Genomic DNA, 26,527 nt, shown 5'->3' on the forward strand with positions numbered 1-26,527 from the left:
GAAAATCCTCCATGTTGGCATGAGACAAGGTGGACAGCACGCAGAGTGTTGCGTCTTACCCGAATGTCGTAGGTTTTTATGTCGCGTTTGCATATTTTACCCGTGTAAACGTCATTTAAATACTAGGAAAGAGTCGACGAAAGAAGAATGGGGGATTTTGCGTCCCTCGGTCTGTCAGACTGGCTCATTAAACAGTGTAAACAACTTGGAATCAACAGACCTTCTCCGGTGCAGGAGAACTGCGTGCCAGCTATACTAGAAGGTAAAGTGTTAGCGACAGTCATCGTTGTTTCCTTGCTTAGACAGCTATTCATTTGTAGTTAGGGTTATACTTGTGCTAACTTTTGCTTGGTTGTCACAGCCCCTACATGCTAAAACTGAACTGAATTTGAATTGTGAAGTCAACTCGCTATAAAAGTCATTTTGAAAAGAAAAAAAAAACGTTATGACCGAACGCTTAGATCTTAGACATGTTATGACGTATCCCATTGTAAAATTCTGGCCCGAAGGTTTTCGCTGTGCATCTTGTAGGTAAATGTGATTGTGTTGTCTGTTCGTTGTCCGCAGGTCGAGACTGTATGGGCTGTGCCAAGACTGGGAGTGGGAAGACAGCTGCGTTTGTGCTTCCAGTGCTGCAGAAGTTGTCAGAAGATCCTTATGGAATCTTCTGTCTGGTGCTGACCCCGACCAGGTTTGAGTTTGCTGTCACGATTGTCCTATCTCATTGAGACATTTATAGGCCAGGTGTACACACTAGAAAAGTATTCTTTGTGTTGATTCGTTGTCTTTTTTTGATGTTGACGTTCTCTCAGTGCGGTGCCTTTTCTAGCCTGGCTAATTTGTTTTCCTGCAGAGAGTTGGCCTATCAGATTGCTGAGCAGTTCAGAGTTTTGGGGAAACCCTTAAGTCTGCGAGACTGCATCATCGTTGGAGGAATGGGTAAATACAAGAGCAATATAAGTGGGTGTCTCTGCTCCACGCGAAGCTCAGGTGTGTTGATTTTTAATGTCACTCTTGCAGACATGGTGGCTCAGGCCCAGGAGCTGTCCAACAAGCCACATATTGTTGTGGCGACGCCTGGACGACTGGCAGATCATATACGGAGCTCCAACACCTTCAGTATGAAGAGGATACAGTTCTTAGTGAGCAGGCTTTGTTTTTTTTGCATGTGGTCGAATTATTCCTGTCCCATTGTTGTAATTTCTGATTTTGATCAGATCCTGGATGAGGCAGATCGCCTCCTGGAGCAGGGTTGCACGGACTTCTCCAAAGACCTGGAGGTGATCATGCAGGTTTTACCCACAAAACGACAGACGCTGCTGTTCAGTGCTACACTCACGGACACGCTTCAAGAGCTGAAGAGCATTGCCATGAACAGACCATTCTTCTGGGAGAGCTTGTCAGAGTGAGTTGCCCACGTCTCGCCCACGTCTCGCCCAAAGACCTAAAGTCTGGAATCCCTGGGCAAACATGATAGTCACATGAGCTTCTTGTCAGGACTCGAACAGTGGAGGAGCTTGACCAAAGATACATCCTGACGCCAGAGAAGGTGAAGGATGCCTACCTGGTCCACCTGATCCAGACCTTCACTGACCAACACCACGACTGGTCCATCATCATCTTCACCAACACATGCAAGTAAGTGTCCAATGGGCTGTAGTTGCCAGCTGCCAGTCTTTGCTTTGTGTTGCATTGCACTGTGCTTCACCTCCACATGTGTCAGTTTCCACAAGTCACTTGTTTGATCCCAGACAGCCAGAGCTCAGAAAAGAGGTTAAAGAGTGACCATCGCTGAGCCTAAAAACTTGATGTTGTGGCATGCAATTATTATTATTACAGAACTATATTATGTGCTGATGTTCTAAGAGTGTGTGTCATGAGCTGCCAGTGACAGGAGACGATCACCAAGTACACATAAACATGTGATCATCTCGCTGTGAACGTTTGTTCTAAGGCTATTGAGGAGAGAGCGGCGATTTGTGTTATTTGAAATAACTTGTTTTACTGATGTAATGATGCCAATATTGTTAACAAGACAGTAGTTCAGCAGTGATTTCTGGCTGTTTTGTTCATATACAGAAGAGCTGGTGACGTCAGCCCACAATCCCAAGAGTTTAATGCAACGTTGTGAACACAGAGCACAGGGTGCTTGATTTACACACCACAGTGGCTGTTTGAGCTCCAGCGGTTGGTCTCATACACAGTCGTTTTTATTTGTCATTTATGTTGTAAACAACTCCAACAAGCAGACATCAGCCAGGTTCTGCTTTAGAATGCTGTCAGAAGATCGGTCATGAAAAATCCGGTTCCTTCATGGGGATTGCAGATATACAGTTCACACAAGTTAATTTTTTTTTTAGAAAATAGAAAGATTTGGTCGTGTTCATATTATTTAAATTTTCTGCCAGTTTAATAGTCAAAGTTTTGACGTTCATCAATAACAAGTCAATTAAAAATTGTTTTGATGAATCAAATGATCACAAAAAAAGCCTTACTTGCAATGCTTTAGTTTGGACTAAGGTGTCGTTTGTTTGCAGGAGCTGCCAGATTCTCACCATGATGCTGCAGGAGTTTAACTTTCCCACCATTTCTCTGCACTCCATGATGAAGCAGGTGTTAACACACTTCCTTCACTCTATCCATTCTGACTGGGGATGTGACTAAATCTTGTGCATAAATATTTTTTCTTATTCGTAAAAGTAAGCAAATCATGAACCCTGAGGTCCCTTCCTTCCTTTTCCAGAAACAGAGATTTGCAAATTTGGCAAAGTTCAAGGCGAGCGTCTTCAAGATCCTGATCGCAACAGATGTAGCGGCCAGGTGACTCTTTACTGTGACTCTTATCATGTGACACAACTCACTGTAACCTTCTTTCTTCCAGGGGTTTAGACATCCCCACTGTGCAGGTGGTCATCAATCACAACACACCTGGTTTGCCAAAAACATACATACACAGAGTGGGGAGGACCGCAAGAGCAGGTGAGCAGCTACTTGTACTTCTTTTTATTTCTTCTATTTTGTGATCTTAGCTTAGGTTTTCACACTTGGCTGTGTGAACCACTGTGAAATTGCAACCTGCAGGGAGAAATGGCGTGTCCATTACTCTGGTGACGCAGTACGACATCCACCTGGTCCAATCCATTGAGGAGCAGACCCGTAAGTGCTTGAATGGGTCGCTGACTCCCTTACTTTGCTTACTTGACCAGCTGGTGTTCTTCAGAAACCAAGCTAAAGGAGTATCTGGTGCAGGAGAAGGAAGTGCTGAAGATCCTCACCCAGGTCAACGTGACCAAACGGGAGTGTGAAATTGTGAGTCTTGCGCATCCATCCATGTTGCCATTTTAAACAGTAATTACTGTAAAGTCTGGACCATACAGTGCACCAGAATATTAGCCACACTCAGCCGTTGTATAAACCGCAGGGTTCTGCCAGAACAGCTTTATGTTACAGCCATTGTGTAAGGTTCCTTTGTGTACAAGGTTGAGGTTTTTTGATATGTCATGCACGTAGATAAAGAGGAAATGTTCAGCTGTTCCACAATGGCTTTAGTCAGTCATTCTTCTTGAAATTATGTTGTAGAAACTGGAGTCGACAGACTTTGATGAGAAGAAGGAGATCAACAAGAGGAAACAGATGATCTTGGATGGGAAGGTAATTTCACGTCACATCTTTCACTTGGAATTGCAGCATCATGTCGAGTCTCTGGAGTACTGTAATTAGCTTTGAGCAGTTCTTTGGCAAGTCACAGTAGATGCACACACACGACGTCTTAGTCAGATGGTACTTTCTCCTCTCTGCTACAAGTGTTGAAAGAGGCAAGATCTTTCATGTCTTCAGGTGGTGTTATATGGCGGGTCTTGGCCCGAGTGCGTCTCATTTGCTATACTATGGACACATTACAGAAAGCAGGCTTTCACTGATGTGCAGTCAATTAAATGACATTGAAACACAATTTTTTAACAGTGATGCTGGCTTCATTGAAACCTGGGAATTTGCGCATGTCACAAATGTGCCTGCACAGCATTTATTCCAATGCTCACGCAATAAGCAGCATGTAGAAAGTATACTGAAGTACTGTTTGTCCTTTGCTACCCTTCCATTCATCTTAGATTTGTGTAGACATTATTTGATATCCTCTTACTATCTCTTCCTCTACCAGTATTGGCCAGTTTGAATAACCAACACTGCAGTCATAACACTCAAGGTTTTGAAGCCCAGCAGGCTAAAACAAGTGAAAGATTGTGCGGCGTATCCTAGCTGACTTTAGTATTTCTATTCTGTCTGCAGGATCCTGACCTTGAACAGAAGCGGAAAGCTGAGCTGGAGAAGATCCACTGGCAGAAGACAAAGTTCAAAGCAAAAATCCAGGAGAACATTGACAGAAAGAAGTGTCAAGTAATCCAAAAAAGACTGAAGAAGAGGAACAAAAGAAAAAAACAGACCTCGACATTATAGTGATGGGTGTCGGACTTTTTTTTACTTGGACTGCACAACAGCTAAGCCTTTTCTGATGAAAATGTTTAAAACATTATTTGTGCTTATAGCACAAATAATGTTAATCTTTTCATTTGGCTTCTTTTCATATTCCTGTGTACCCTGCTTAAATACTGTGAACATACAAACTACTTGCGTGTAAGCAATGTTTTCAAAAGGCTTGTATTTTGAAATAACACACAGAAATACGCTGTAACTCCCCAGATTGGTCTAGTGGTAGTCTAATGTAGTGGTATTGAAGTCAACTAAAGGGCTTGAAAGATAAATGAAAACACCGTATTACTCACATTAGAAGCATCACTTTCAAATAGCTTCTGTTATGAAGCAAATGAATGAGCTCAAACCTCCTGAATCCTTGGGGTCATCTACAGGTTTAAAGTCATGGCATCGAGGTATGAAACAATGTTGAATCACTTCTTGGCAGGTTTGTCTTTAAATGCCATTTTGCTTGTGTTTCAAGGGTTCCATTTTGCTGAACAAACACCAATAAAATGCATTACAACGAAGAAGTGGCATAGGCTACATGCCAACACTGGATTAAATCAAGAACACAGACTGACTGCCCCCCTCTGACCTTTCAAATTCACCAATTCAATTCATGGATCTAACTACCGTCTTCTTTTGTATTTATTGGTGTGTGCCAATGACCATGTGCAAGTCATCTGTCGAGTTCAGGTGAGAGAGTGTCTTCACATTGATGGCAAACAATTAACAGCTCCGGAGTCTTCAGTTTTTATTGAACCAGTGGACCATGATAAAGCATCTTTGCAAACACGACTCATTGATTTACACCTCCAGTCCACTTCAGACCCCTGAATGCTCAGAAGCAAGTGCTGAAATTAAAACTGGTCAACATCAGCAAACGTCAACTGCAGCTCAGGAAATTAACAAGGGTAAATGGGAAGGTGGCAGGAAGTTAAAGCTCAAGCCGTTCAGTTTTCCATTAGATGACAAGGAACCAAGACCTTCATTCCAACATGACAGTGATTGTCGATTGAAATGGGGATCTGGTGGACAATACATTCTCGCTGTTGTCTGCTTACATGACGGCTCATGAGGAAAAAAATATATGTATGTATATATGTGCTGCTAAAAAAACCCAGAAGATATCCATGAAGGTCCAAATAAACACGGCAGGGGCACAGCACATCATGAGCAAGTTAGCAAACCGTGACAGTTTTGCAACTGGATACAAACAAAATCTACCAGCCTCACAGAGAAGGAAGGTGGCCAATCTCCTCACCAGGTTTGAACAGTCAAGGAGGAAATGGTGTTTTCAGAGACCACTGTTGTTCAAACACTGGTGTTAACTTTTAAAAAATTGCATTCATGCTTGTGCTGTTCTGCTCCAGGCACTGACTCTGGTGTACTTGCACTACTAAACAAGAGTTGATTTGTATTTGGTTTTGCTGAATAAGTTTAGCTTGGTTGCAGCTGGATTATGTGATTGCTTCCATCCCTCTCTTAGCCACCTACCTGTCCACACACTCTTCCTGTGAGGCTTCCACTATAAAAACAAAAAGGAAAGCATTCAGGCATACTCCCCACATCTAGGATTTCAGAAGGGCCAGCACACCAGGCTCTGATCACATGAAAAAAAGGAGCCATCACTGAAACTTCAAAAAGACGTCAGTGTTTTCGCTGCTGGTCATGTTCAATACCTTGAATGTTTTTTTTTTTCCAATTTTGTGCTCTGTGATAAGAAAGGTACTTCAGAGGAAAAAAAGTGTCCCGTGATGATCACGATCTCAGGAGATTCGTGCGTCATGCTCTGATAAGAAAAAAAATAAAGAAGTCTGAAATCCGGGTGCCACTCTACCACCAATAGGTGGTCCAAAAAACCTCTTCGCCAGAGACCCTTGGGAAGAGTCAGTGGGTCTCCATGGCTAGGGGAAGGTTCACAGAAACCCTGTTTGCGCTTCATTCCCAAGTGGGTGTATCGACTGCCACTTCCTTCTGAGGCCGCTGACGTTCACGGGCTCAGTAGATCGGCGTTAGCACTCTCCTCCCAATAGTTTGCGGATTAGGTTGTGTTCAGGACAAGCTGTGTGGTTGGCAGAGAGCCACAGAATCGGTATTCTCTTCTCACTCACTGCTGGAGTGTTCTCACTTCTTTGAAGGGGCGGTCGGGGGACTGGTTTCATGATTTAGTTGGGAGTTGAGCCTCTTTTGGTTTCATGTAGAAAGACCACTGGGATCTCCTCCTCCGTTGTCCTCGGCAGCTCAGACACACACCACCATCTCCTCGCTTCCTCTCCCTGCACAGGCGACAGCCCCTGCTGCTCACTGGATTCACCGGACTCTTCGCCATCTCCCTGCCTGTCTCTTCATGCTCTCCTCTTCCCCTCTTTCTTCTCTCGCTGATCATTGGTTTGGTTTCGCTATTCCGTCGCGTTCACTCTGTGGTGCTTCGGTCGTAGCAGAGGAAAACAGGTATCCATTTTATGTTTTTAATATTTCCCAGATTAAAAAGCGGAGGAACTAAACTCAGCGAAAGCCTAGCTCCCTTGTTCAAGCAACCTGCAAGACAAAATTCAGAATTGTTTTTGATTACTGTTGATTTCAAACTTCTTGAGGTCAAATGGGTGATGCCACTCGATCGTCAAGTTGAAGACCTTTAGTCGCACAACATTTATGCAACACAGAAGGAAAACAATACCACTGGAGCTGCAAGGTATTTATGAGGCTTGCCATTCAGTATTAATTACACAAAACCACACATTTAAAATCTAATTCAGTAGCATATTTGCTTCATTTGAAAACTGAAAAACACAGCACTAAAGTGTAAATGGTTTGACTTACACTAATACTGTGACAGGCCAGTCACTCCACCATGTTGATATGCTCGTTCACCCTGGTAAGTCGAGTCCTGGGACAAAGCCACATCGATCTGGGACTTGAACTCATCACCCAGGTAACTGTCCTGAAGAACCAGAGCATAGAAAACCTCAATGAGTTAGAACAACTGTACATGTGAATTAGATGAAGTCTCTTTAGCTAACAGCTTCATGAGATACCTGGGATAGCTCTGGCTGGGACAGACCCGACTGACTCATCTGAGAAGGTTGACTCATGGTGATGTAACCCTGAGTCAGTGGCCCCTGTGAGAAGGACTGAGATGCTCCATCCTGGCTTGCCTGGCTGTTTGGCCCTTGACCGGGCCCCTGGTGTCCAGAACCACGAGGTCTTTGTCGCCCACCACGGCCAAGTTTATTCTTCATAGCACCACGACCTAAGAAGAAATCAGCGTGAAATACCATGAAGAAGTTGATGAAGAATTGATCAGTCACGATAACCCCTTATACAGTCATGTGTAGTGATGGGTTCTGCAACACCAATTAATTTCAAAGTAACTCTTGCTTCACTACTATTTGTGCAAGAGACTTAATTTTTAAATATAAAAAACATAAAAATAAATATGTAAAAAACAAAGCATCCTCATTGACATCATTTTCACTTAGATTTTCACATTGTGACACATTATTTAAAGATATGGACTAATGCAATCTGATTGCAAAGACTTAAAGGACATTATTGTGTATATATACAATAGGTCATCAAATGATTGTCAATTCAGTCTGTCTGTTGGTTGCCAGCAGGGATTTTTAATGTCCAGCAGGTGTCAGTATTCAGTGACATGGTATCACCACAGTGTGTCATTGTGTCCTTCACTGGTTATGCGGTTCACATAAGAGCTTTGTGCATAGTCGGCTAAGAATCAACGCTCACATTGGGTCAAAGCCATTACAGAATTTCTCAGTGGGTTTATTTTTTGGAAAATAAAGTCGGGATCGAAATGCACCAGGCACCCACAAATGCATTCATACATCTGCACAGATAAACAAGACATAGAAATGTAAAAATTCTATTCTTATTGTCGAAAGTTTCTATCAACCGGGTGCCTGGAAGTTTTGAAGTTTTCTCTAATTGGAGTTGGTCTTCACTGTCATTTTTACCTGCTGCAGGGCCGTTTGTCTGCCCGAGGTAACTGGGGGGGGGCATCGGAGGCATCACCAGGTTGAAGGGGATCGGGAGATTCATAGCTGCCATGTGACCTGGACCAGCCCCGATCATGCCAATCTGGTCATGAGTTTGGAAGTACAAGTTGGAAGGTCGTCCAGCTGGGGTAGGAGTAATGTCAGCAAGGAAAAGGAAAGAAAGAGAGGAATGTGGAACAATCATGTAACATAGGACAAATCTAAAACAGAAAGAATATAAAAGCTTTTTCTGATATGAACGCTGACCAATCCGATTTGAACAATTGAACTGCAACGTAATCAATGAGTATATCATTTCTAATTTATAGGACACACCTGCACTGCTGCGATCGTAGGCAGAGCCAGGAATCAGAGCCTCTCGGGCGTCATACATTGCTGTGCTCATGAAACGTCCACCCTAAAAGAACACAGTTTAACAAGGGAGTCGTTGGACAGTCGATCACAATAACAGAAGCTCACTGACGGGATTGATGGTGTTGACCAGCTTGCGAGGTTTGCTGAACTGCATGAGGCTCTCCCGCAGGTTGTTAAGTGGGCCTTCCACCAGAACCTTCTGCTCCTTGTAATTATTCAGGAGGTTGTTCCACAGCGGCTGTTTAGACAAAGCCTTCGGGTTTCCAACGATGATCACACCATACCTTCATGTAAAAAGTTAAACATCAATCCCGGATTCTGATAATATATATATATATATATATATATATATATATATATATATATATATATATATATATATATATATATATATATATATATATATATATATATATATATATATATATATATATATATATATATATATATATATATGACAACAGTAGAACTCCAAAGTTCTCACTTTGCTCTGGTCAATGCCACATTAAGGCGACGAGGGTCATTCAAAAAACCAATGCCCTGGTGCTCATTAGCACGGACGCAGGACAGAATGATGAAGTCCTTCTCGCGGCCCTGGAAGGCATCAACACTGGCAATCTCCACTTGCTGTTAAGAACACAATTAGAGCCATATGACACTCTTGTTCAAAGACACACAAATTCAAGTTCCAGAGGGATGACATTTGTGTGGGTTACCTGATACAGCTTGGTGTGCAGTGAGCCGCTGAACTGCATGTACTGGACCAGGTAGGAACGCTGACCCTCATAAGGAGTGATGATGCCGATCTGGTCGGGTTTGGCTCCTGCTTTCAGCAGCCGGGTGGTGATCTTCTCCACATTGGCAGCCTCCGTCCTGTGTTTTTTCAACAGGTGAGATTCAATGAAGTCCTGTGCCGAGTCTCGACACAGCACTGACAACTGGTGCGCAAAATACAGAAGCAAACAAAGCCCTGCAAGTGCAAATTTAATAGATGCAGCTGATCAATAACAAAATGCAAAGGGCCAGTTGACAACATTCATATCAAACAGAATCAAGAAAAAACACATTTTGTGATGGCAGTGTGACACATAATCTAGGATGACATTAGGGCTAAAGTCTTCCTTTACATTACAATGTTATTATCAGCAACACCTACTCATACAATTATTATTATTATGAATATAATATTCTTATTATTAAGATTAATTATTATTACTCTTCAGCATACTGACACCAGACTTGCAGTTTTGCGACAAAATTTGGAGACAGCTGTGTCAGAGGAGGTCTGGGATTTACTTGTGCTGATCTATATTACTGAAGATTTCACTGAGGTTTTATATTGAATAAATACACATTCTGGGGAGAACCGAATCAACGTGACTATACTGTATATATTCTAGCATCCAGTTTCCATTGAGATGCACATCATGATTGAACTCTGTAACAGCAGGTTAATTCTATTGGGTAATTTTATTTTTTTACAAAACATGTATAATTTTTTTTTGTACAGTTGCACTAACTCATTGAGGTTTCCTCTTCTCTGGTTCTTCAGGACAGTTACCTGGGTGATGAGTTCAAGTCTCAATAAAACATGAAAACACTGAACATTATGAATAATCACAATGAACAATCATAATTACAATATTGATCATTATAATTTTGATCACAATGTTTGCCGTAATCCTTAGCCCAAATAGCACACTGAATTGGTACCGCTATACCATGGTGATACCTGTTCAGATAGGAGGTTCCGGAGCTGGCAATCTCTTCCTGTCCCTGAGTCACATAGAAGAACATGGGTTTGTCCGGTTGTGGCCACTGGAAGTCAAAGCCCTTCTTGATGCGATCAGCTGAAGAGAATATTGCAGGATTAAATCAAACATTCCCAACATTTCATGGTATTTTAACACACATGCGGTGACACCGTTCTGCAGCGAGCCCTCATAGAAGATGTTTGACGGAAAGGCACTGAGAGCAGGATGCATTCTGTACTGGACCTGGAGGCGGATTGGTCGGATGCCCAGAACCACAAGACGCTCAAACAATGACTGGGACAGTCCTGCCTTGGCAGCCTTCTTACACATCACCACAGGACCCAGTTGGCAGTGGTCACCCACCAGAATGAGCTGTGAACATAAGTGCAATTAAAATGAGTTACAAAGGGGCGATAGAACAATCGTAACCATCTTAATATACCATTGCGAATCACAGGGCTTAATTACGTTCTCAGAATTACTAAAGACACTGCATTGCAACAGTTGTTAAGCCACAGCTTGGTTAGTTGGTTAACCTCCATTTTGCCATCAAAATCAAATCACACTTCCATCAAGGTGACATTTTCTGCTTTGTTCTAATCCTCCATGTAATTTTCCCTGAGGGTAAAGCGCATTAACACATTGCCATACCTGCTTCGCTCCCAAAACGACAGGCACCATACACTCAGGCTCAGTGGCCTGAGTGCTCTCATCAATCAGGATTGAGCGGAACTGCATCTTGGCAAGACGAGGGTCACCAGCCCCGACGCAGGTACAGCAAATAACATCAGCATTCTGGAGGCAGGAAAATGCCCAATAAGTCGGATAGTGAAGATGAAAACGGGACCAAGCAGTGTTTTAACCAGCCCTCAATAGATTTAACTCAGCATGTTATAAGAAGTTTTACTATATAGAATTTCTTTTATGACAAAGTTGTAGGGATCATTTCTTGGTCCACTGTCCTCACCATGAGTAGCTCTCTCTCTGCAGTGCGCTTCAGGGCACGGTAGCGTTTCTCGTCAGCAGAAGAAAGTTCTCCAGTTTCATCCTTCAGCTGTTGCAGCTTCTGGAGTTCGGGCATGCTGTGATTAAAGACAGGGCTGGTTAAGCTGCCACCATTGTTGATCGACAATTAACTTAATGAAGGGATGGTTACTAAATAACAACCCTGGTTTGCCCACTTTAGGAGTTTTAGCCTCGTTCTTGAACCTTTAGACCACAGGTGTCAAACCGGTCCTCAAAGGTGCAGGCTTTTGTTCCAACAAATCAAGAGGACACCTACTCACCAATCAGGTGTATGAAGACTGTAAATCAGTTGATCGTCAGTCTGGTGCTGTTTGTTTCAGCTGACACCTGAATGGTTCACCTGTTTGTGCTTCCAGGGCTGGAACAAAAACCTGCACCCACTGCGGCCCTTCTGCGGGTCAGTTTGACACCCTTTCTTTAGACAATTCACTCACCTGTCCATGTTGCTAATCTGGTTGTGCAGCGCGAGGAAGGACACAGGTGACTCAATAGCCTCTCGACTTTTGGCACACAGCCTGACCACCTTCAGTCCAGTCTTGTCAATCTTCTCAGTAAGCTGGTCGACAGCAATGTTACTGGGAGCACACACTAGAACTGGGCTGCACAAAACAAACAGTATGTTAATGAGCAAAAGCTAAATTAATTTTGCAATATAAAGAAATGCAGTCTCACATACCCATTGCCCTGTCTGGAAAGATGATAAACAATGGTGGCAGAGGTCACAGTCTTACCAGTCCCAGGAGGACCCTGGATCAGGCTGAGAGGTCTTTGCAGCACAGTCTTCACTGCATATACCTGACGCAAAGAGAAACTCACGTTTTGGGAACAACAATATACAAAGCAACATTAACATTTATTTTACGGCTAGAAAATTCCTGACTAAGATTTCTCGGGGCTTTTAGCTAGTGGAGCGTCCTGGCACTGAACTGAAAAACTGGACACCCAGTTTTTCCATGTTTTGTCACGTTTTCAGCAGGGCACCCTCAATGTCGGATTATTAGTGTCTGCGTATTGCCCTACTCGTAGTGCGACACTGGTCTCCTTAAAAAGGGTGTTTCCACCATGTAATTTCTCCAAATATGATGCAATATCGCCACACTCGCGGCATGGAAGCATGCTGTCATTGATGGCATGTCTAACGCTGATGACAGGAGGAAACACAAATAAGTGTCACACTTTAAACAAAACATTTATAAACCTAACTCATAGCTTCTTAATCAGAGGAGTATTTTGGCGTTTCTTTTGGCATACTTTGCAGTGGAGTTGTGCAGTTTGTAGCACAGCACACAGCGCTTGCCGAATGCGAGCAAAATAGTTTAACAGGGAACAAAATTCATGTGGTTCTATTTATTTTTTTATTTATTTAATTTTTTTTGCTTGAATGAAAGAATGTTTAAATGCGTGAAAGTTCCAGTGAAAGACCATCCCAGTTACACAGCAGAAACAACTGCGTGGTAAATCTTGTATAAATATATAGAAGAAGATGAACAAAATGGTGGACATTAAACTTGAAGTGAAAGAATCATCTTTTTTATTAATCAGGGTCAGTGACATAAAACTGCCCTCTGAAAGTGTTACTGTGGCAACTGCTACTGAGTTAATCTGTTAATGTTTATTTGACTCAGATGTTTTTATTTAAAAAAAAAGAAAAAGTTATTTTTGTTGAAACAGATGCTTACAGCTTGCTTTTTTAAGTCAGTCATTGACAGAGCAGGGCTTTTGATAGCCCGTTTCAAAATCCTAGCCAAAAGCTCGCAGAACAGGTAATCTGACCTTTCAAACCCTGTGAAAATGTGAACCACTTTGAGGAAAAGGAGGTAAAAACCTGGGAATGATTGAGGTCAGGCAGTCCCTGAGCAGTGAAGCGCTTTGGCAGTTGGCACTTGATGGTGACATCCTCCACTTCATGACCCAATAGTTTGTGGTAAATGTAGCCCGACACAGAAGTTTCGTCCACTGCAAAGGTCTTCAGGGCACTTTGCATTCTGCAAATCAGAGATTGAGTTATACATGTGAGCACTTTGGCACTCAAATAGAGCTTTAATCATCACACATTGTTGAACAAGTTGAAATACCAACAATATTGTCAAACTCTTAAATTGAATCAACAGCATATCAACTGACATCAGCGAAAAAAGAGAATACTCTAAAATAATCTAAAATTTCCAGGCTTGATCCATTATGTATTAATGTTCAGTAGCCATCAAAGCAGATAAACATTCACCAACGTAGCATGATACACTAGACACTATAAAATCAGCGGGACTCCAATTGATCATCCACAAATCAAGCCCATCAAAGTTAAATAGTTAAAGCACATCAAATGTGGGGGTGCACTTGTGCAAGTGTTTCAGCTCCTGCTGAAAAGCCTCAAAATAAATAAATTGGCAGTCAATTCACATAAAAAGACAAACTGGACTTTAAAGTCGACCTTTACCTCAACCACCAAAATATCTTGGAACAATGGCGAACAACTTGAGGAAATCTAAATTCACTGGAGGACAAGCCTGAACCTATTGACGACCGTCGGCTTGAGCACCTTATTTCTATGTCACATCTTAATACTATGAATCATCGTCACCTCATATATCAACTGATGAAGGCCCTCCACATCGGCCGTGATAGAATGTGGTGTTTCACAGCCAAAACTAAACATGAAAGAGTGTTGTCATGTTTATTTTACAAGGAAATAGCAGAAACAAGCTGCATATTACAGAGTGCCTTGAATTATCGAAGCTGCTCTCACAACACTTTGAACAAATTGAAAGAGATTATTAAAGATCAAGAAGATTTTAATCAGTGAAGTACAGATCCAGACGTCAAAAACGATCAATAACTAGTCTGTTAATCTTCAGGAACTTATTTCTGTCAAACTCTGTAGACTTGTACGTTGATGTATTTTATGTGTATTATTAGCATTTTAGTTTGTTTTTGTTACCTATTTCATTATTTTATGACTAACTGTTTATTCTTATAAAAAAAAAAAAAAAAAAAGAAAAAGAAAAAAAAGTCAACTCTCGACACAAATGTATACACTGAGAATTTTGCTGAATTGAAGAAGAACAAGCACTTGGTGGAGTATGGCGAGTTTTTAGTTAGTTCTGTAAACAAAAGCAAATAACCCATAAAATTTATTATTTCACCGGGCTGGAAGACAGGGGCTTGCAAGACTGTGGTATTTTGTATTTCTCTCTAAGTAAATTAAAAATGTGTTAGTCTAATTGATATCCTGCTGAATCGTATCCACATCACGTATCCAAAAGCTCTCATAACAACACTTTTGCTCTAACTAGTCAGTCTGTATCAACGATTGGCAGCATGAAACACAATCAACCAAATGAGCATACCAGTGATACTTAACCATAGGGCTGGGCCATGGTTGGGCCGCGAGCACCTCCTAGAGTACCACTAAAGGTTTTTTTGTTTTACACCTTTGAGCCGCGAGGGCCGCAAAATGCTCAGTTTTCATATATTAGCCACATATGACAGCAGTAGTGTGTCATTGAACTGACATGACAGCTGCAAATCTGTGATACTTAACAGCAGTTCTGAAAATTAATTTTATGGCGATGCTTTCATTTACACTTTACTTATGTCTTCTTGGAAGATGAAACAAAATATTTTTATTTTATGATATTTAGACATGGTTTTATTATCTTTATTTTATTCAGAATTTAATTAAGTTTTTCCCATTGTCTCAACAGTTTGTATGAAGTGTATTTTTTTTTCTTTTTCTTTTTTCCTTTAGTAAATTTGATGAACATGACTTGCACCTGGTTCTGCTGCTGGTTGGACTTTTCAATGACCAATATCTTTGTGATGATCACATGGTTTCATGTCATTTCACAAGGTGTTGGTCTGTTCACGTGTAAGTAGATTAAATATGGTTATTTATCACAAATGAAATCAAGAGTAATGATTCAGTCCTATAACTTGAATGGGCCCCAGGCCGATTCGTTCAGAGAAAGGTGGGCCCAGAGATCAAAAAGGTTAAGAACCCCTGCCATAGACGATAATTTGCAGTAACTGATATCGGTCAAATGAAAAACAACTAGTCTCATCAGAGGGTCGAGCGATCAGTCATGAACACTTAAAAATCTAATATGGAATGTCATTTAAAACATAAAATGACAGCCTGCATAAGTGGAGGAGACCAAATATACAAACCTGTCGAAGGAAGTGGATTTCCACACAAAGTCAACTTGGAAGTTGTGGGGGATTTCCACAGGGGCTCCAACACTGCTGCGCAGTTCAATGGCAATTTCATCTCCATAATCTTTACACGGAAGCAGTAAAGGAAATAAGATAGAACAGTGCAGAACAGTCTATTCCTTACATTGGAAAACACATTTAAAACATGTCAAATGGAAACAAATTATGTGCTTCATTGTAAACAAGGGATTTCTAAATCAGTCTGAAATAGAGTCAGATTGTCACTCACACTTTTGACATTCTGAGGATGCATAACCTAACTGACACTGTGACAAAAGAGGATACTGTCAGGAACTTTGATGACATGGCCGATCCCTTTCCAGAGAGGTGCCATGTCGCCCTTGTAACGCAGACATATCTCGTCTCCTTGCATCAGACGCATATCTTAAATAAAAGGAAAGAGCACATCAGAAAGGAAGACTTCTGTAGGAATGATTGAAATGTGATATTCTGATTAGGAAATGGGTCACATGGTGGTAATGCGCATAAACAACACAGCACAAGACTTCACGTCAAGCACACATGCCACCAAACAATGCAGGGCTGGAGGACGACGCGTGCACTTCGGAGGACTTGAGGGAATTTGAATGATGCCCTATTGGAAACCACAAGACAACTGGGTTGAAGACAAAAAACTGTGAATTACCACCTGAGTCCGTCTTGGGCAGTGTGAAATACGCAATCCGCTTTTTATTCAGTCCCAGGTCCCATCTGACATTTATATTGTCTTGGGTCTAGAAGAGAAAAACAAATATGCAACGCAACTCAGTCTTTCTGAATCATTTAGAAAATGACAATGAAAATGTTGCAGATCCAGTTGATTAGCAAGACAAATTTAAATGCAATTTCCCAGCTTGTAATCAGTTAATCAAAATGTATTCCGTCATGTAATACGGCATGAATCTTACTCACATTTATTACATTTGAAACAGCAAGAAAAATGTTTAGCTGGACCGAGTGGAATGGAAAGTCTTTTCTTGAAGTTAAAAACCACAATGCTTGTTACTTTAAACATTTAAGTACCTGGGACTCTTTAAGCTTCTTATCATAGTCAGCTTCAAGTTTGACCAACGGGCCGAAGATGTTCTGGTACTGGTAAGCATCCTCATAGCGAAGTAGTACATGCTGTGGTTCCTCATCCACGCCAGGTTTTTCCAGGTCTTCCAAGGTGGCAGTTGGGTTGTCCTGGCAAAATGTAGCACATTACACCAAAAGATAAACATTCTATGTCAATGGAAAACAGAAAGACAGGTGATCATGTTCTATGAATGCCAACCTTCCAGAGTTCCTCCAGCTTGTTGATCTGCTGGGCAGATATCTGACGAGCCCGGAGCTGCTCCTGCTCCGATGGGATCTTCACCAGCCAAGACAGGAAACAGCGATCTTGGATAAGTGGTTGCCACTGGGAACTGTCCCAGTTGATGTCTTTCAAGCTGCTCTGGCTAGCACAAGGCTGCCTGCGAAAATGTTCCAAGATTCAGACAAAGTTTAAAATTATTTAGCATTGTTGTTGTTGACAAATGCCTATTTAGGTGTATAGTACACCCAATGGAATTTATCAAATTCATTATTCTGTATGTGTAACGAAATCACTTGTATGCTTCACATTGTAATTTGCATGCAGAAATGGTCGTAAATTATCCAATATGGGACTTCAGGCTGATGGCGTAGTTAAACGTGTTTGAATCGCCGACTCAATTTAACTTCTTTCCCTCCAACCAACACGTAACAGACCAGTATTTCAGCATCAAATCATGAGCAAGGGGGTAAGGAATCCAATCAGACCAAAGAAGAAAAATAAACATGCCCGAAACACAAGACAAAAGCGCTGTGACTGGGAAAGCTAATGTCATGGCTAATCAAGCTAAATGTTGTATGGGAGAGGCTTGCGGGCGGTCACCACCGGAGGATGTCATCTGGGAAATGAAGGAACTGAAACACAATCTCAAGTCAGACAAAAATTCTGAATCTCGCCAGTCGTGTTAACAAGACGGAGTAGTGGTGCATCGAGGCGACTGAAATTCTCTCTACTTGTCGAACTACCAGAGCCACATGGAAAAGATCAACTTAGAGTTGCGCACTAAAAGTAACAACGTAGGCATTTTCAACCTATGACTGTGCACTTTCTGGAGTTCACAAACAAGAAGATGATCTTACATGAAGCTTGGAAACGGGGAAAGATACGAGGGAGCAAAACCCTGTGTTCTGACCATGATTTTGCCAAAGCGATTGTGAAGAGACATCAACAGTACGAGTTCAAGAGAATTTTGAAGGAGAACAGGGTTCGCTTTTAATCTCCACACTAACTTATAGATTCACTGGGACTCTGGAGTACGCACACACTAGCCCAGAGGACGTTCGGCGAGAGATGAAGAGGGGAGGCTTCTGCGTGAACGAGCTTGCAGACAGGGGAGAGGACAACAACCCGAGGACAAGACTCCAGGAGTTGATTGGATGGCAGCAGACAGATGACAGGGTGCATGTCAGAGTGGCAGCAGTGCAGCCAAAAGAGCCAGAGATAAATGTGAGCAGTTTCACAGAGAATAAACCAAAATAAGTTCAAGAGAAAAACTCATTGCACTTTAGTGCCTTTTTATTAATATTTATCCTCCCAATAATGATGATAATAGATAATATAGCAGGTGATTTCAACTGTGTACTAAACCCACTGTTAGGCAGACCATCTGGTAAAGATAAATTACATGGAAGAAGTAGAGCAGTAATACAAAAGTTTCTGAAATATTTAGGCCTCCGTGACATTTGGCAAGAGTTTAATCCATATGGCAAAATATATTCATGTTACTCAAGGTCATACAAATGATATTCGCACATTGACTATTTTTTTTAATCTGCACAATTGCCCAGCAAGGTTAAAGGATGTGATTATAATGGTATTGTAATTTCTGATTATGCTACAGTATCACTCACAAATTCTGACTCACAAACAGATAGGGAAACGACAAAATGGAGCAAAAATGCCAATTGGACACAGAATTTATAACGTACATTGGTAATCAAATTGATCTCTTCTTTGATACAAACAGAAAAGAACGATCGGTCAGGGTCAGATGGGAGGCTTTATAAGCTTTTATCAGAGGCCAGATTATTAGCTTTCCTTTTTCCAAATCAAGGCAATCACGGCGGAAATGGATAAAATGATAAAAGCATACGAAAATTAAAACTAACCCTCTATGACAAAGGAGAAAAACCTGGTAAACTTTTAGTAAAGAGTGTTACACAATTACAAACTGGGAGAGCAGTAACATCTATAATTGTCAATGGTGGAAATAATATCATTGAGCAAGGTGAAATTAACGTAAGGTTTTCTGTTTTTTAAGGCTTTGTATAAATCTGAATCGAATTTAAATAAGCATAACCAAAAATTACTTTCAGACAGTATTGACATACCACATATACCTGACGCAGTTTAAGAAGGGCTGGAAGCAGAACTGACAATGCAATGGAGAATATGAAATCCGGTGAAGCAGCAGGTCCTGACGGGCTCCCATTTGGATACTTACAAGAAGTTTAAAACTCAACCGTTACCTCCTCTGTTTGACATGATATTGGAGCAATTTCAAAATGGCACGTTCCCACCATCACTTAAAGAAGCCATGATTATGTTACTTCCAAAGCCTGGAAAGCCTAGCTATGTAATGAATAACTTTAGTCCAATCAGTCATCTGAAGGTAGACGTCAAAATATTATGTAAATATTCTTACAAACATTACAATATCAAAACCAAGCGACTGAGAGAGGGTGTTGTCAAGGCTATCCTCTTTCACTGTTGCTATTCACACTTGCCATAAAACCTTTGGCTTTAGCTGTCAGGGCCCACCTGCAGTCAACCAGAATTATTATAGGGCAAACAGATCACTGCATTGCTTTATTTGCGGACAATGTAATAGTTTTTCTCACCGATCTGGAAAGATCTATTTCAACCTTGAGAAAAACAGTAGATATATTTGGTAGCTTCTCAGGTTACAAAGGCAACAATTCCAAATCATCGCTGATGTTGATCTAACTTCACACAACAAAATGTAAATTTCAATTTGTTGATCGATTTACATACTTGGGAATAAAAATACAGCCAAATGTGTTAGATATTGTCTGACCAAACTACAATTTAGTATCAGATGAAATCACAAATTCAACCATCAGGTGGACATCTCTGCCAATATCTTTAGTCAGAAGGATAAATATACTAAAAACTGTTGATCGTGCTCCACAACATACCTCTTGCACTTCCTTCAAATTTAATTTCTATGTTAAGGAAAATATTTCCAAGGTTTCTTTGGAATAATAGACGACCCAGGTCTCATTTGTAACTATAGTTACCATGTGACAGAGGTGGGCTTCAGTGTCCAAACTCTCTTTGGTATTACTGGGCTTCACAGTTGAGAACCATCATGTTTAATTTTTCAAAAGAAAATCCGATTGGGTAGTAGTGGGATCCAGATATTTAAATTTGGGTTTTCCTTTATACCTATATTCTTCAAGTCATTCAAAACTCGATAATATAACGAAAAACATGTTGAATGTATGGCATAAAGTTAGGAAATATTTGGGGGAAACTATCTAGCTTTTGCCACATTTGGGGAAATGAGTGAGACATTGGTTGTCAGTTCTGGGCAAACCAGGGATTACAAAAAAAAAAAAAAAAACAAAACGATCTTTACTGAAACAGTGATAAGAAATAAATGTCATTCGGATAGCTCAAAACTAAATTTAAAGAATTAAACAAACTATTGCTGGGCGAAAAAACTCAGATTATATGATCTACTGGTATATAGTTCCCCAAAGTCCATTGAAGCTAAACTTCTATCTTGGAGGAATGACTTGCAAGAGGTGTCACTGGATGAATGGCAATCAGCCTGCAAAAATGCCCCAACTCGCACAATTAACAGTCGCCTCAGGATATTGCAATACAATTGGCTCATGCATACATATCACTCCAGAAAAACTCAATAGATTCAATGGGAATATTCCTGGTTTTTGTTTTAAATGTGGTCAACATAAAGGGACTGTTCACTGTCTGACAATGTGCCAACATTAATAAGTTCTGATTTGATATCAAATGTAAGATTGAAGAGATCCTATGTACACAAATCAAATTTGAGGCTAAAATGTTTTTTATTGGGCATTTATCCTGCAGGAAATGCCAACAGATATGTATGGATCCTTGTTTTTCGGAAGCAAAGCACATGATAGCACTGAAGTGGAAATGTGTAAATCCACCAACTATTCATAACTGGGTAATTGAACTGAGCTCCCGTATTGCCAAGGAAAAAAGATTTTTTAATCAAAGGAAAGTGTTTTCAAAAGAATAGTAAAAAATCTGGTGTTCATTTCTTGAGTACCCCAAACCTACAAATCTGGACTAATGTAAATACGGACTGATGTTAACTAAAGCTCTTGCCCTTTGCAACTTGATGCTTATAATATGCACCAATATACAAGAGGAACTTTGGACGTCAAGAGAACAAATTACTTATTTACTGTTTTTGTTTTGTTTTTGTGTTGTTTCTTTTTATAAATTGTTTTTTCACACAGCTGAGATCTTGATTGCGTATGTGTATTTATATGATTATTATTGTAGCTGATATAAATGAATAAAAACACTTGTACTATATTCAGATATCAATTTATTATGATTAATATTTTGACATCCTTGGATAATTTACTATCCAGAAAGGTAAAATACAAGCTAAAGTAGCGATTGTGCCCATGGCAGACACATACCTGCAGAGCAACACCACCACGGAGTCAGCTTTGGCAGGTATGAAGCCCAGGAGGAAAACATTGCGACATCCACAGTTGTAGCACTCCAGAACGGTTTCGCCTAGAGGTCCATCCTTGTGCAAGGTCACCTCTTTGCACTTGGCCCTCACCAGATGGTTAACAATATGGCTGGATGTCAGAAAGGACAAGAGACACAAAGAAGAATAAAAGAGAAATTAGAACACTGGCAGGTTTAATAAGTGCAGCAGTGCATTTCAAGAGGAACAGAATTTTTTTTTCTCAAAGTTCGGAAAAATTCAAGATTATTGTTCCTGTTAAGGATAAGCAAAGGCCTTGACACAGTATGCAAAACTATAACTAGGGCTGTAACGATATGAACCTTTTGACGTCATCCTTCCTGGCCGATCAAAGATTGTTTTTTTTCCAAAGAAACTGTTTATACTCATACACAATGAGTAATATTGATAAATGAATCTTATTAACTACTTGTTTAAAAAAAACAAATGAGAACAAAACTTTTGATTTGTGGAGATCTTGTGTTTTCTCTTACTGAGGCGAGAACACAAACTCCAGGTTTTCCTCAATGCTGACTGATACAGTACATAAAAAACAAAAGTCTGGTGCTAAAAAAAGTCACTTGAACAATGTAAGCTGTAACATCAGTTTGTTTTTGATCATAGTTCACCAGACATATACAGTTATACTGAAATCGTGTGCATGCTGCAGGCACAAGTGGATCATAAACGGCCAGCTATTTCACATTACAAGCATTTTGAGTCATTGTTCGTTGATTGTTCATTGACCCTTCACAGCAGGGATGCCAAACTATTATCCACAAAAGGGACACAGCAGATGTGGGTTTTTGTTTCAAAGTGCAAGCACTTATAGGTTCACCAATCAAGCGTCAGCTGAAATAAACAGCACCAGAATCTCAGTTTGAGCACTAGCGAGTGTTCTACTTCCGCATCTATCCACTTCCAAATAATCATTGGTTTTGGGACCTTCTCTAAGAAGTAGCTATCACTGCTGTTAGTGACTCGTGTTCTGACATCGAAAATTATGCTGGCATTGTACGGCAATACTAAACGCTGACTCAGGACGCTTTCACACACAGACAAAGCTCTTTCGGCTCAGAAGTCAGATGTGAATACAAGCGAGTCGGGTTATTTCCCCACTGCAGACCTGCACGTTGTCTCGGAATACTCTCAGCGGGTGGTGAGCTTCTCACCTCTGGCGACTCGGCGCCAGATGGCGGAAACTACGTGTACAGCGCGACTCCACACAAACATGATAAAGTCCGGGCAATAAAGGGTCTGATCGCTGTCTGGGCGCACAACATCGTTCAAAAACAACCCCTTAAACTCCCAGAACACTGAGGTGTGCAGCTGGGAGCTGCAGGAAAATTGTGCACCAAACTCGCGATGTGTGCGGATGTTTGATAACTCACGTGTTTTCGCCTTTAATTCGGCTGATAAACATTTGATTTTATTGACAGATTTGCTTAAATAAATAATGCCACGCTCTACAGTAACTATTTTCACTGCTGATCTTGCTGCAGCGCAGCTGTCTGCATGAGGACAGCGAGGAGAAAAGACGCTGATTAAACCCAAGTTACTGAAGATCATCAGACTATTCATTGATCATTTCTGAAGTCTGGATCTGTACTTAAATGATTAAAATCTTCTCGATCGTCAGTAATCTCTCTCACTGTGTTCAGCGTGTTGTGAGAGCAATCACGACAACACACTTTCAGGTTTAGTTTTGGCTGTGAAACACCACATTGTGTTACAGCCGTCGCGGAGCTCCGTCATCAGTTCAGTTCTGAGGTGAGGACGACTCATAATGTTAAGAACTGACAGAGAAATAAAGAGGTTAAGCAGGTGGTGGTAAATAGGTTGCCGCGCGGCTGATGATAACTTCCTTGAGATCTGCGCCATCGTGGGTCAAAAACTAGCTATTTTGCGCAGAGCGCCGCCAGCTGAGGTGCAAAGGTGCGTAGCTGCACAGCGGGGGCAGAGTCGGACTCAGACCCACCCGAGACAGAACCCGTAGTGTGAAAGCGCCCTCATACTAGTGTCCCCCCACTGAGTGTAAACATGGGGTTGTGCTCCTGTTGACAGAGGGAGAGCTGCGCGAAGAGACTGCTTCAACATTATTTAGAAGGGGCTCCTACAACGTACCGGGCTTGGAATGCCTAGCAAAGCAGCATCCTCACATGCAATTTCCCTGACTATACATCCCTCTTAGGCACAAAAAAGTTTCCTGTTCGCTATTCCCCGTTAAACCGTAGATGCCTTTTAATCAGCCAATTGCGCAAGCCCTACAATGAATCCACATTGTGATCACTCCTTGTTGGAGATGTAAAAAAATAAAGATAAAATAAATAATTATGTATTTCCGTGTTTACTTATCGCCACATTTCTGAGAGTAAAAATTAATATGTAAATTAAGTGGGTGGTGTCAACATTACAGGGTAGTCAATTGTTTTGGGTTTGCCCAGTTGCACTGCATCAGAGTGGAGTTAGGACCACCGACTTAGTTACATATTTACTTTTCCTCCGGCCAAGTGGAGACAGAAATAAGTAAATTAATTAAAAACAAATACGTATAAGTCAAAATAAATGAATCAAGCTAGAGTCCTGATTCGACTTATCTCCACTGCATGTAAACCGGGAGAACATGACGCAAACGGACTCTTTAGCTTTATCGAGCTATTTCCTTAGTCGGAGAACTCACTGCATGAAACCGCAGTCAAGTGTTCTTCAGCACTTTTGGGTTTATTTAACAGGTTTGTGTGATTAATGAAAAATATTACTTTTGTGTGTATTTAAAGTGGCAGGTAGAAATCTGCAAAAAAAATCCATATCAGCCAGTTGGAGTCCCAAAAAAGGTGCACGCCTAATTATAACAATCAACAATAAATTTTCAGAGCTTGCGACATATAGTTTATGCGACATATCGCATACAAGAAAAAAAAGTTATTTCGAGAAAATAGAGTAAACCCACCTGCCAGATGTGTTACCACGTCCATTACAAAACCACTTCTTGCTGGTATTGCAGTACACCACACAGGCAGGATCATGGATACCACAGTAGCTGTGAACAAACATATTTAAATATCTGAAAATATGGAAATGATCAAATCATTAACATGCATCCAAGGTTTACTTCAGCATTTTAAATTCTAAAATAAGGGCCTTAGTTGTGAAATATAACATCATGCAATTGTTTACCACAACCACTAGTATTGGAATGAATTTGTTTTGCCACAATTACTACTTTTGTAAACGGTACTGTCCTTCAGTTTTCCTCTCTTTAAGTGCTTTCAAAAACAACTTGTCATTGCCAATATCAAATGCATAACAGGACCATAATCAATACAAAAACATCACCGATGTGGCAAGCAACACAACTGAAAGCTAATGTTACGCATTCAAAATACAGTGTCAACAATCAATAGACACCATTTCTCATTATGGCTGCTTGCTAGAAAACTGAAGGCGAATTGGAGAAGCAGCTAATAATGAAACTGAATCTCCAGTGGAACAATGTTGCATTTTGACTCAACAGATGTCAGAAGTTAAAAACCCAACATTTCCAAGAGTTTGTGGTCCAGCAGTCTCCTGACATTCTTACAGATGATCATTACTTAATTCACTGTATCGTACAATAGACCTTGTTAAAACTTAGTTGGACCAAACACGGACACCACTACTCCATCTTGTTGCAATACCCAATAAGCAACTGTAGCACATCTGTGCAGTAATATATCAGGGCTCCTGCAGACCAACTGAGAGAGTTTTCTCTCAGTTGGAAGGGTTAGTTAACACACATTGTGATTACCACGACGGGGGTTTTATAGCTTGCAGCCGTCAAATATACCTGCAGGCGTGCACAGGCAAATCTTTAGTGTAGTACGTGTCTTCTTCATCCTCTTCAAAGTTGAGTTCCGCCAAAAGCTGACTTGCTTTGGCCACAGAATCTTCGAGTCCGCCGTTGAGGAGTCCATCATCTGGTCCGTTTACCTGTAGCACACACGAGTGAAAGCTGGTGTGTCAACGGTACGCTATTGTTGACCAGAACCTTTACCCTTCATGTTCTTTGACGAGTTAAGTTGAATGAATCTGTCACTAAGGCATACCCGAATACACGGACACTACCTGTAGGAGTCTTGTTAGCGTGTTGGCTAACTAGCATGCGCTAATGCATTTGACAGCTAACGTTAGCTAGCACTGAGCTAGCAGGATCCACTCCAAGCTAACATCACATAAGTGTTTCCGTACCTGACTGTCCAACTGGCTCTGAGTCTGGCCCTGCGTCTGGGTCTGGCTGGGCAGAGTAAAGTCTGTGAAATCGTACTCGGAACCCTGCGTGTCGGCTCCGATCAGCTCTGCTTCCTCGGTGTCCAGGAAGGTGAGGGTCTGGGAGCTCGGCCCGTACGCCTCCACACTCATCGCCACGCAACTTTCGCTTCACTCAAAATGCTTCCGGTGTTCGTCCGCTTGCGACCCAAATTCAACTAGTGTGCGTTGTTCGATGTCTGAACTCCAGCCCAGTAAAATTGGGCAATGTAGGCTCAAAGTAAAAAGCAGTATCGGACTAAACCTCGACGGCTCAAGCAGGTCCAACGGTGCCGGACTTTACTGCGCCGCTTCAACTGTGACGTTCAAGCGGTGGATCTCTGAAGCAGAGAAGAGGTCTCACTCTCTCAAGCTGTGCTGGTTTCCGGATGTAAAAACAACCTAATGAATCGGCAAGTTGCAATTAGTATTACTTTAATCATGAATAATCCACATCCACAAAAATGCATTGTTGAAGATTACTCTAAATGGAAAAAAATAACAGAGCGGCGTCAGCATAATTTTACACTTCAGTCGGTTCAGTCGTCACACCGAGTACTTCATTACTAATGTTAGTGTGTTGAGACGCCAAACGTCGCGTTAATGT

General features: G+C 41.2%; 2 protein-coding genes across 3 annotated transcripts; one reads left to right on the forward strand and one right to left on the reverse strand.

The window, feature by feature from the left end:
• Positions 1 to 8: 8 nt before the first annotated feature.
• On the forward strand, positions 9 to 5,249 carry ddx49 (DEAD (Asp-Glu-Ala-Asp) box polypeptide 49). Its single transcript, XM_053876171.1, has 13 exons — positions 9 to 262; positions 568 to 691; positions 854 to 939; positions 1,021 to 1,142; positions 1,218 to 1,405; positions 1,498 to 1,638; positions 2,538 to 2,613; positions 2,744 to 2,820; positions 2,882 to 2,979; positions 3,082 to 3,156; positions 3,221 to 3,309; positions 3,580 to 3,651; positions 4,288 to 5,249. Exons 1-13 carry the CDS (start codon positions 148 to 150, stop codon positions 4,453 to 4,455), a joined length of 1,431 nt encoding a protein of 476 aa, XP_053732146.1. The 5' UTR covers positions 9 to 147; the 3' UTR covers positions 4,456 to 5,249.
• On the reverse strand, positions 5,211 to 26,245 carry LOC128765495 (regulator of nonsense transcripts 1). 2 transcript variants are annotated; one of them, XM_053876159.1, is made up of 24 exons: positions 25,864 to 26,245; positions 25,463 to 25,605; positions 24,587 to 24,676; positions 21,581 to 21,748; positions 17,115 to 17,295; positions 16,862 to 17,023; positions 16,488 to 16,572; positions 16,124 to 16,222; positions 15,794 to 15,902; positions 13,452 to 13,611; positions 12,303 to 12,421; positions 12,061 to 12,225; positions 11,568 to 11,682; positions 11,252 to 11,395; positions 10,759 to 10,972; positions 10,579 to 10,696; positions 9,563 to 9,719; positions 9,331 to 9,473; positions 8,956 to 9,130; positions 8,808 to 8,889; positions 8,451 to 8,615; positions 7,512 to 7,726; positions 7,297 to 7,417; positions 5,211 to 7,014 (listed from the first exon to the last, which is right to left on the reverse strand). In XM_053876159.1, exons 1-23 carry the CDS (start codon positions 26,032 to 26,034, stop codon positions 7,298 to 7,300), a joined length of 3,300 nt encoding a protein of 1,099 aa, XP_053732134.1. In that variant the 5' UTR covers positions 26,035 to 26,245; the 3' UTR covers positions 5,211 to 7,014; position 7,297. The 2 variants fall into 2 exon arrangements, with proteins under 2 accessions (XP_053732134.1, XP_053732123.1); XM_053876148.1 differs by having other exon boundaries at positions 16,485 to 16,572.
• Between the last annotated feature and the right edge of the window lie 282 nt (positions 26,246 to 26,527).

This window comes from Synchiropus splendidus, chromosome 1, assembly GCF_027744825.2.
Source record: "Synchiropus splendidus isolate RoL2022-P1 chromosome 1, RoL_Sspl_1.0, whole genome shotgun sequence".
NCBI classification, from domain to species: Eukaryota; Metazoa; Chordata; class Actinopteri; order Syngnathiformes; family Callionymidae; genus Synchiropus; species Synchiropus splendidus.

Bases quoted from the DNA above. Each gene is read 5' to 3' on its own strand.
- ddx49 (XM_053876171.1), top strand. From the start codon at position 148: ATGGGGGATTTTGCGTCCCTCGGTCTGTCAGACTGGCTCATTAAACAG. The intron at 2,980-3,081 runs GTGAGCAGCTAC...TGCAACCTGCAG, and splicing joins GGGGAGGACCGCAAGAGCAG to GGAGAAATGGCGTGTCCATT. The intron at 3,310-3,579 runs GTGAGTCTTGCG...ATTATGTTGTAG, and splicing joins CCAAACGGGAGTGTGAAATT to AAACTGGAGTCGACAGACTT.
- LOC128765495 (XM_053876148.1), bottom strand. From the start codon at position 26,034: ATGAGTGTGGAGGCGTACGGGCCGAGCTCCCAGACCCTCACCTTCCTG. The intron at 15,903-16,123 runs GTATCCTCTTTT...TTCCGTGTAAAG, and splicing joins TGTCATCAAAGTTCCTGACA to ATTATGGAGATGAAATTGCC. The intron at 12,422-13,451 runs GTTTTTACCTCC...TCTTTGCGTCAG, and splicing joins CTGACCTCAATCATTCCCAG to GTATATGCAGTGAAGACTGT.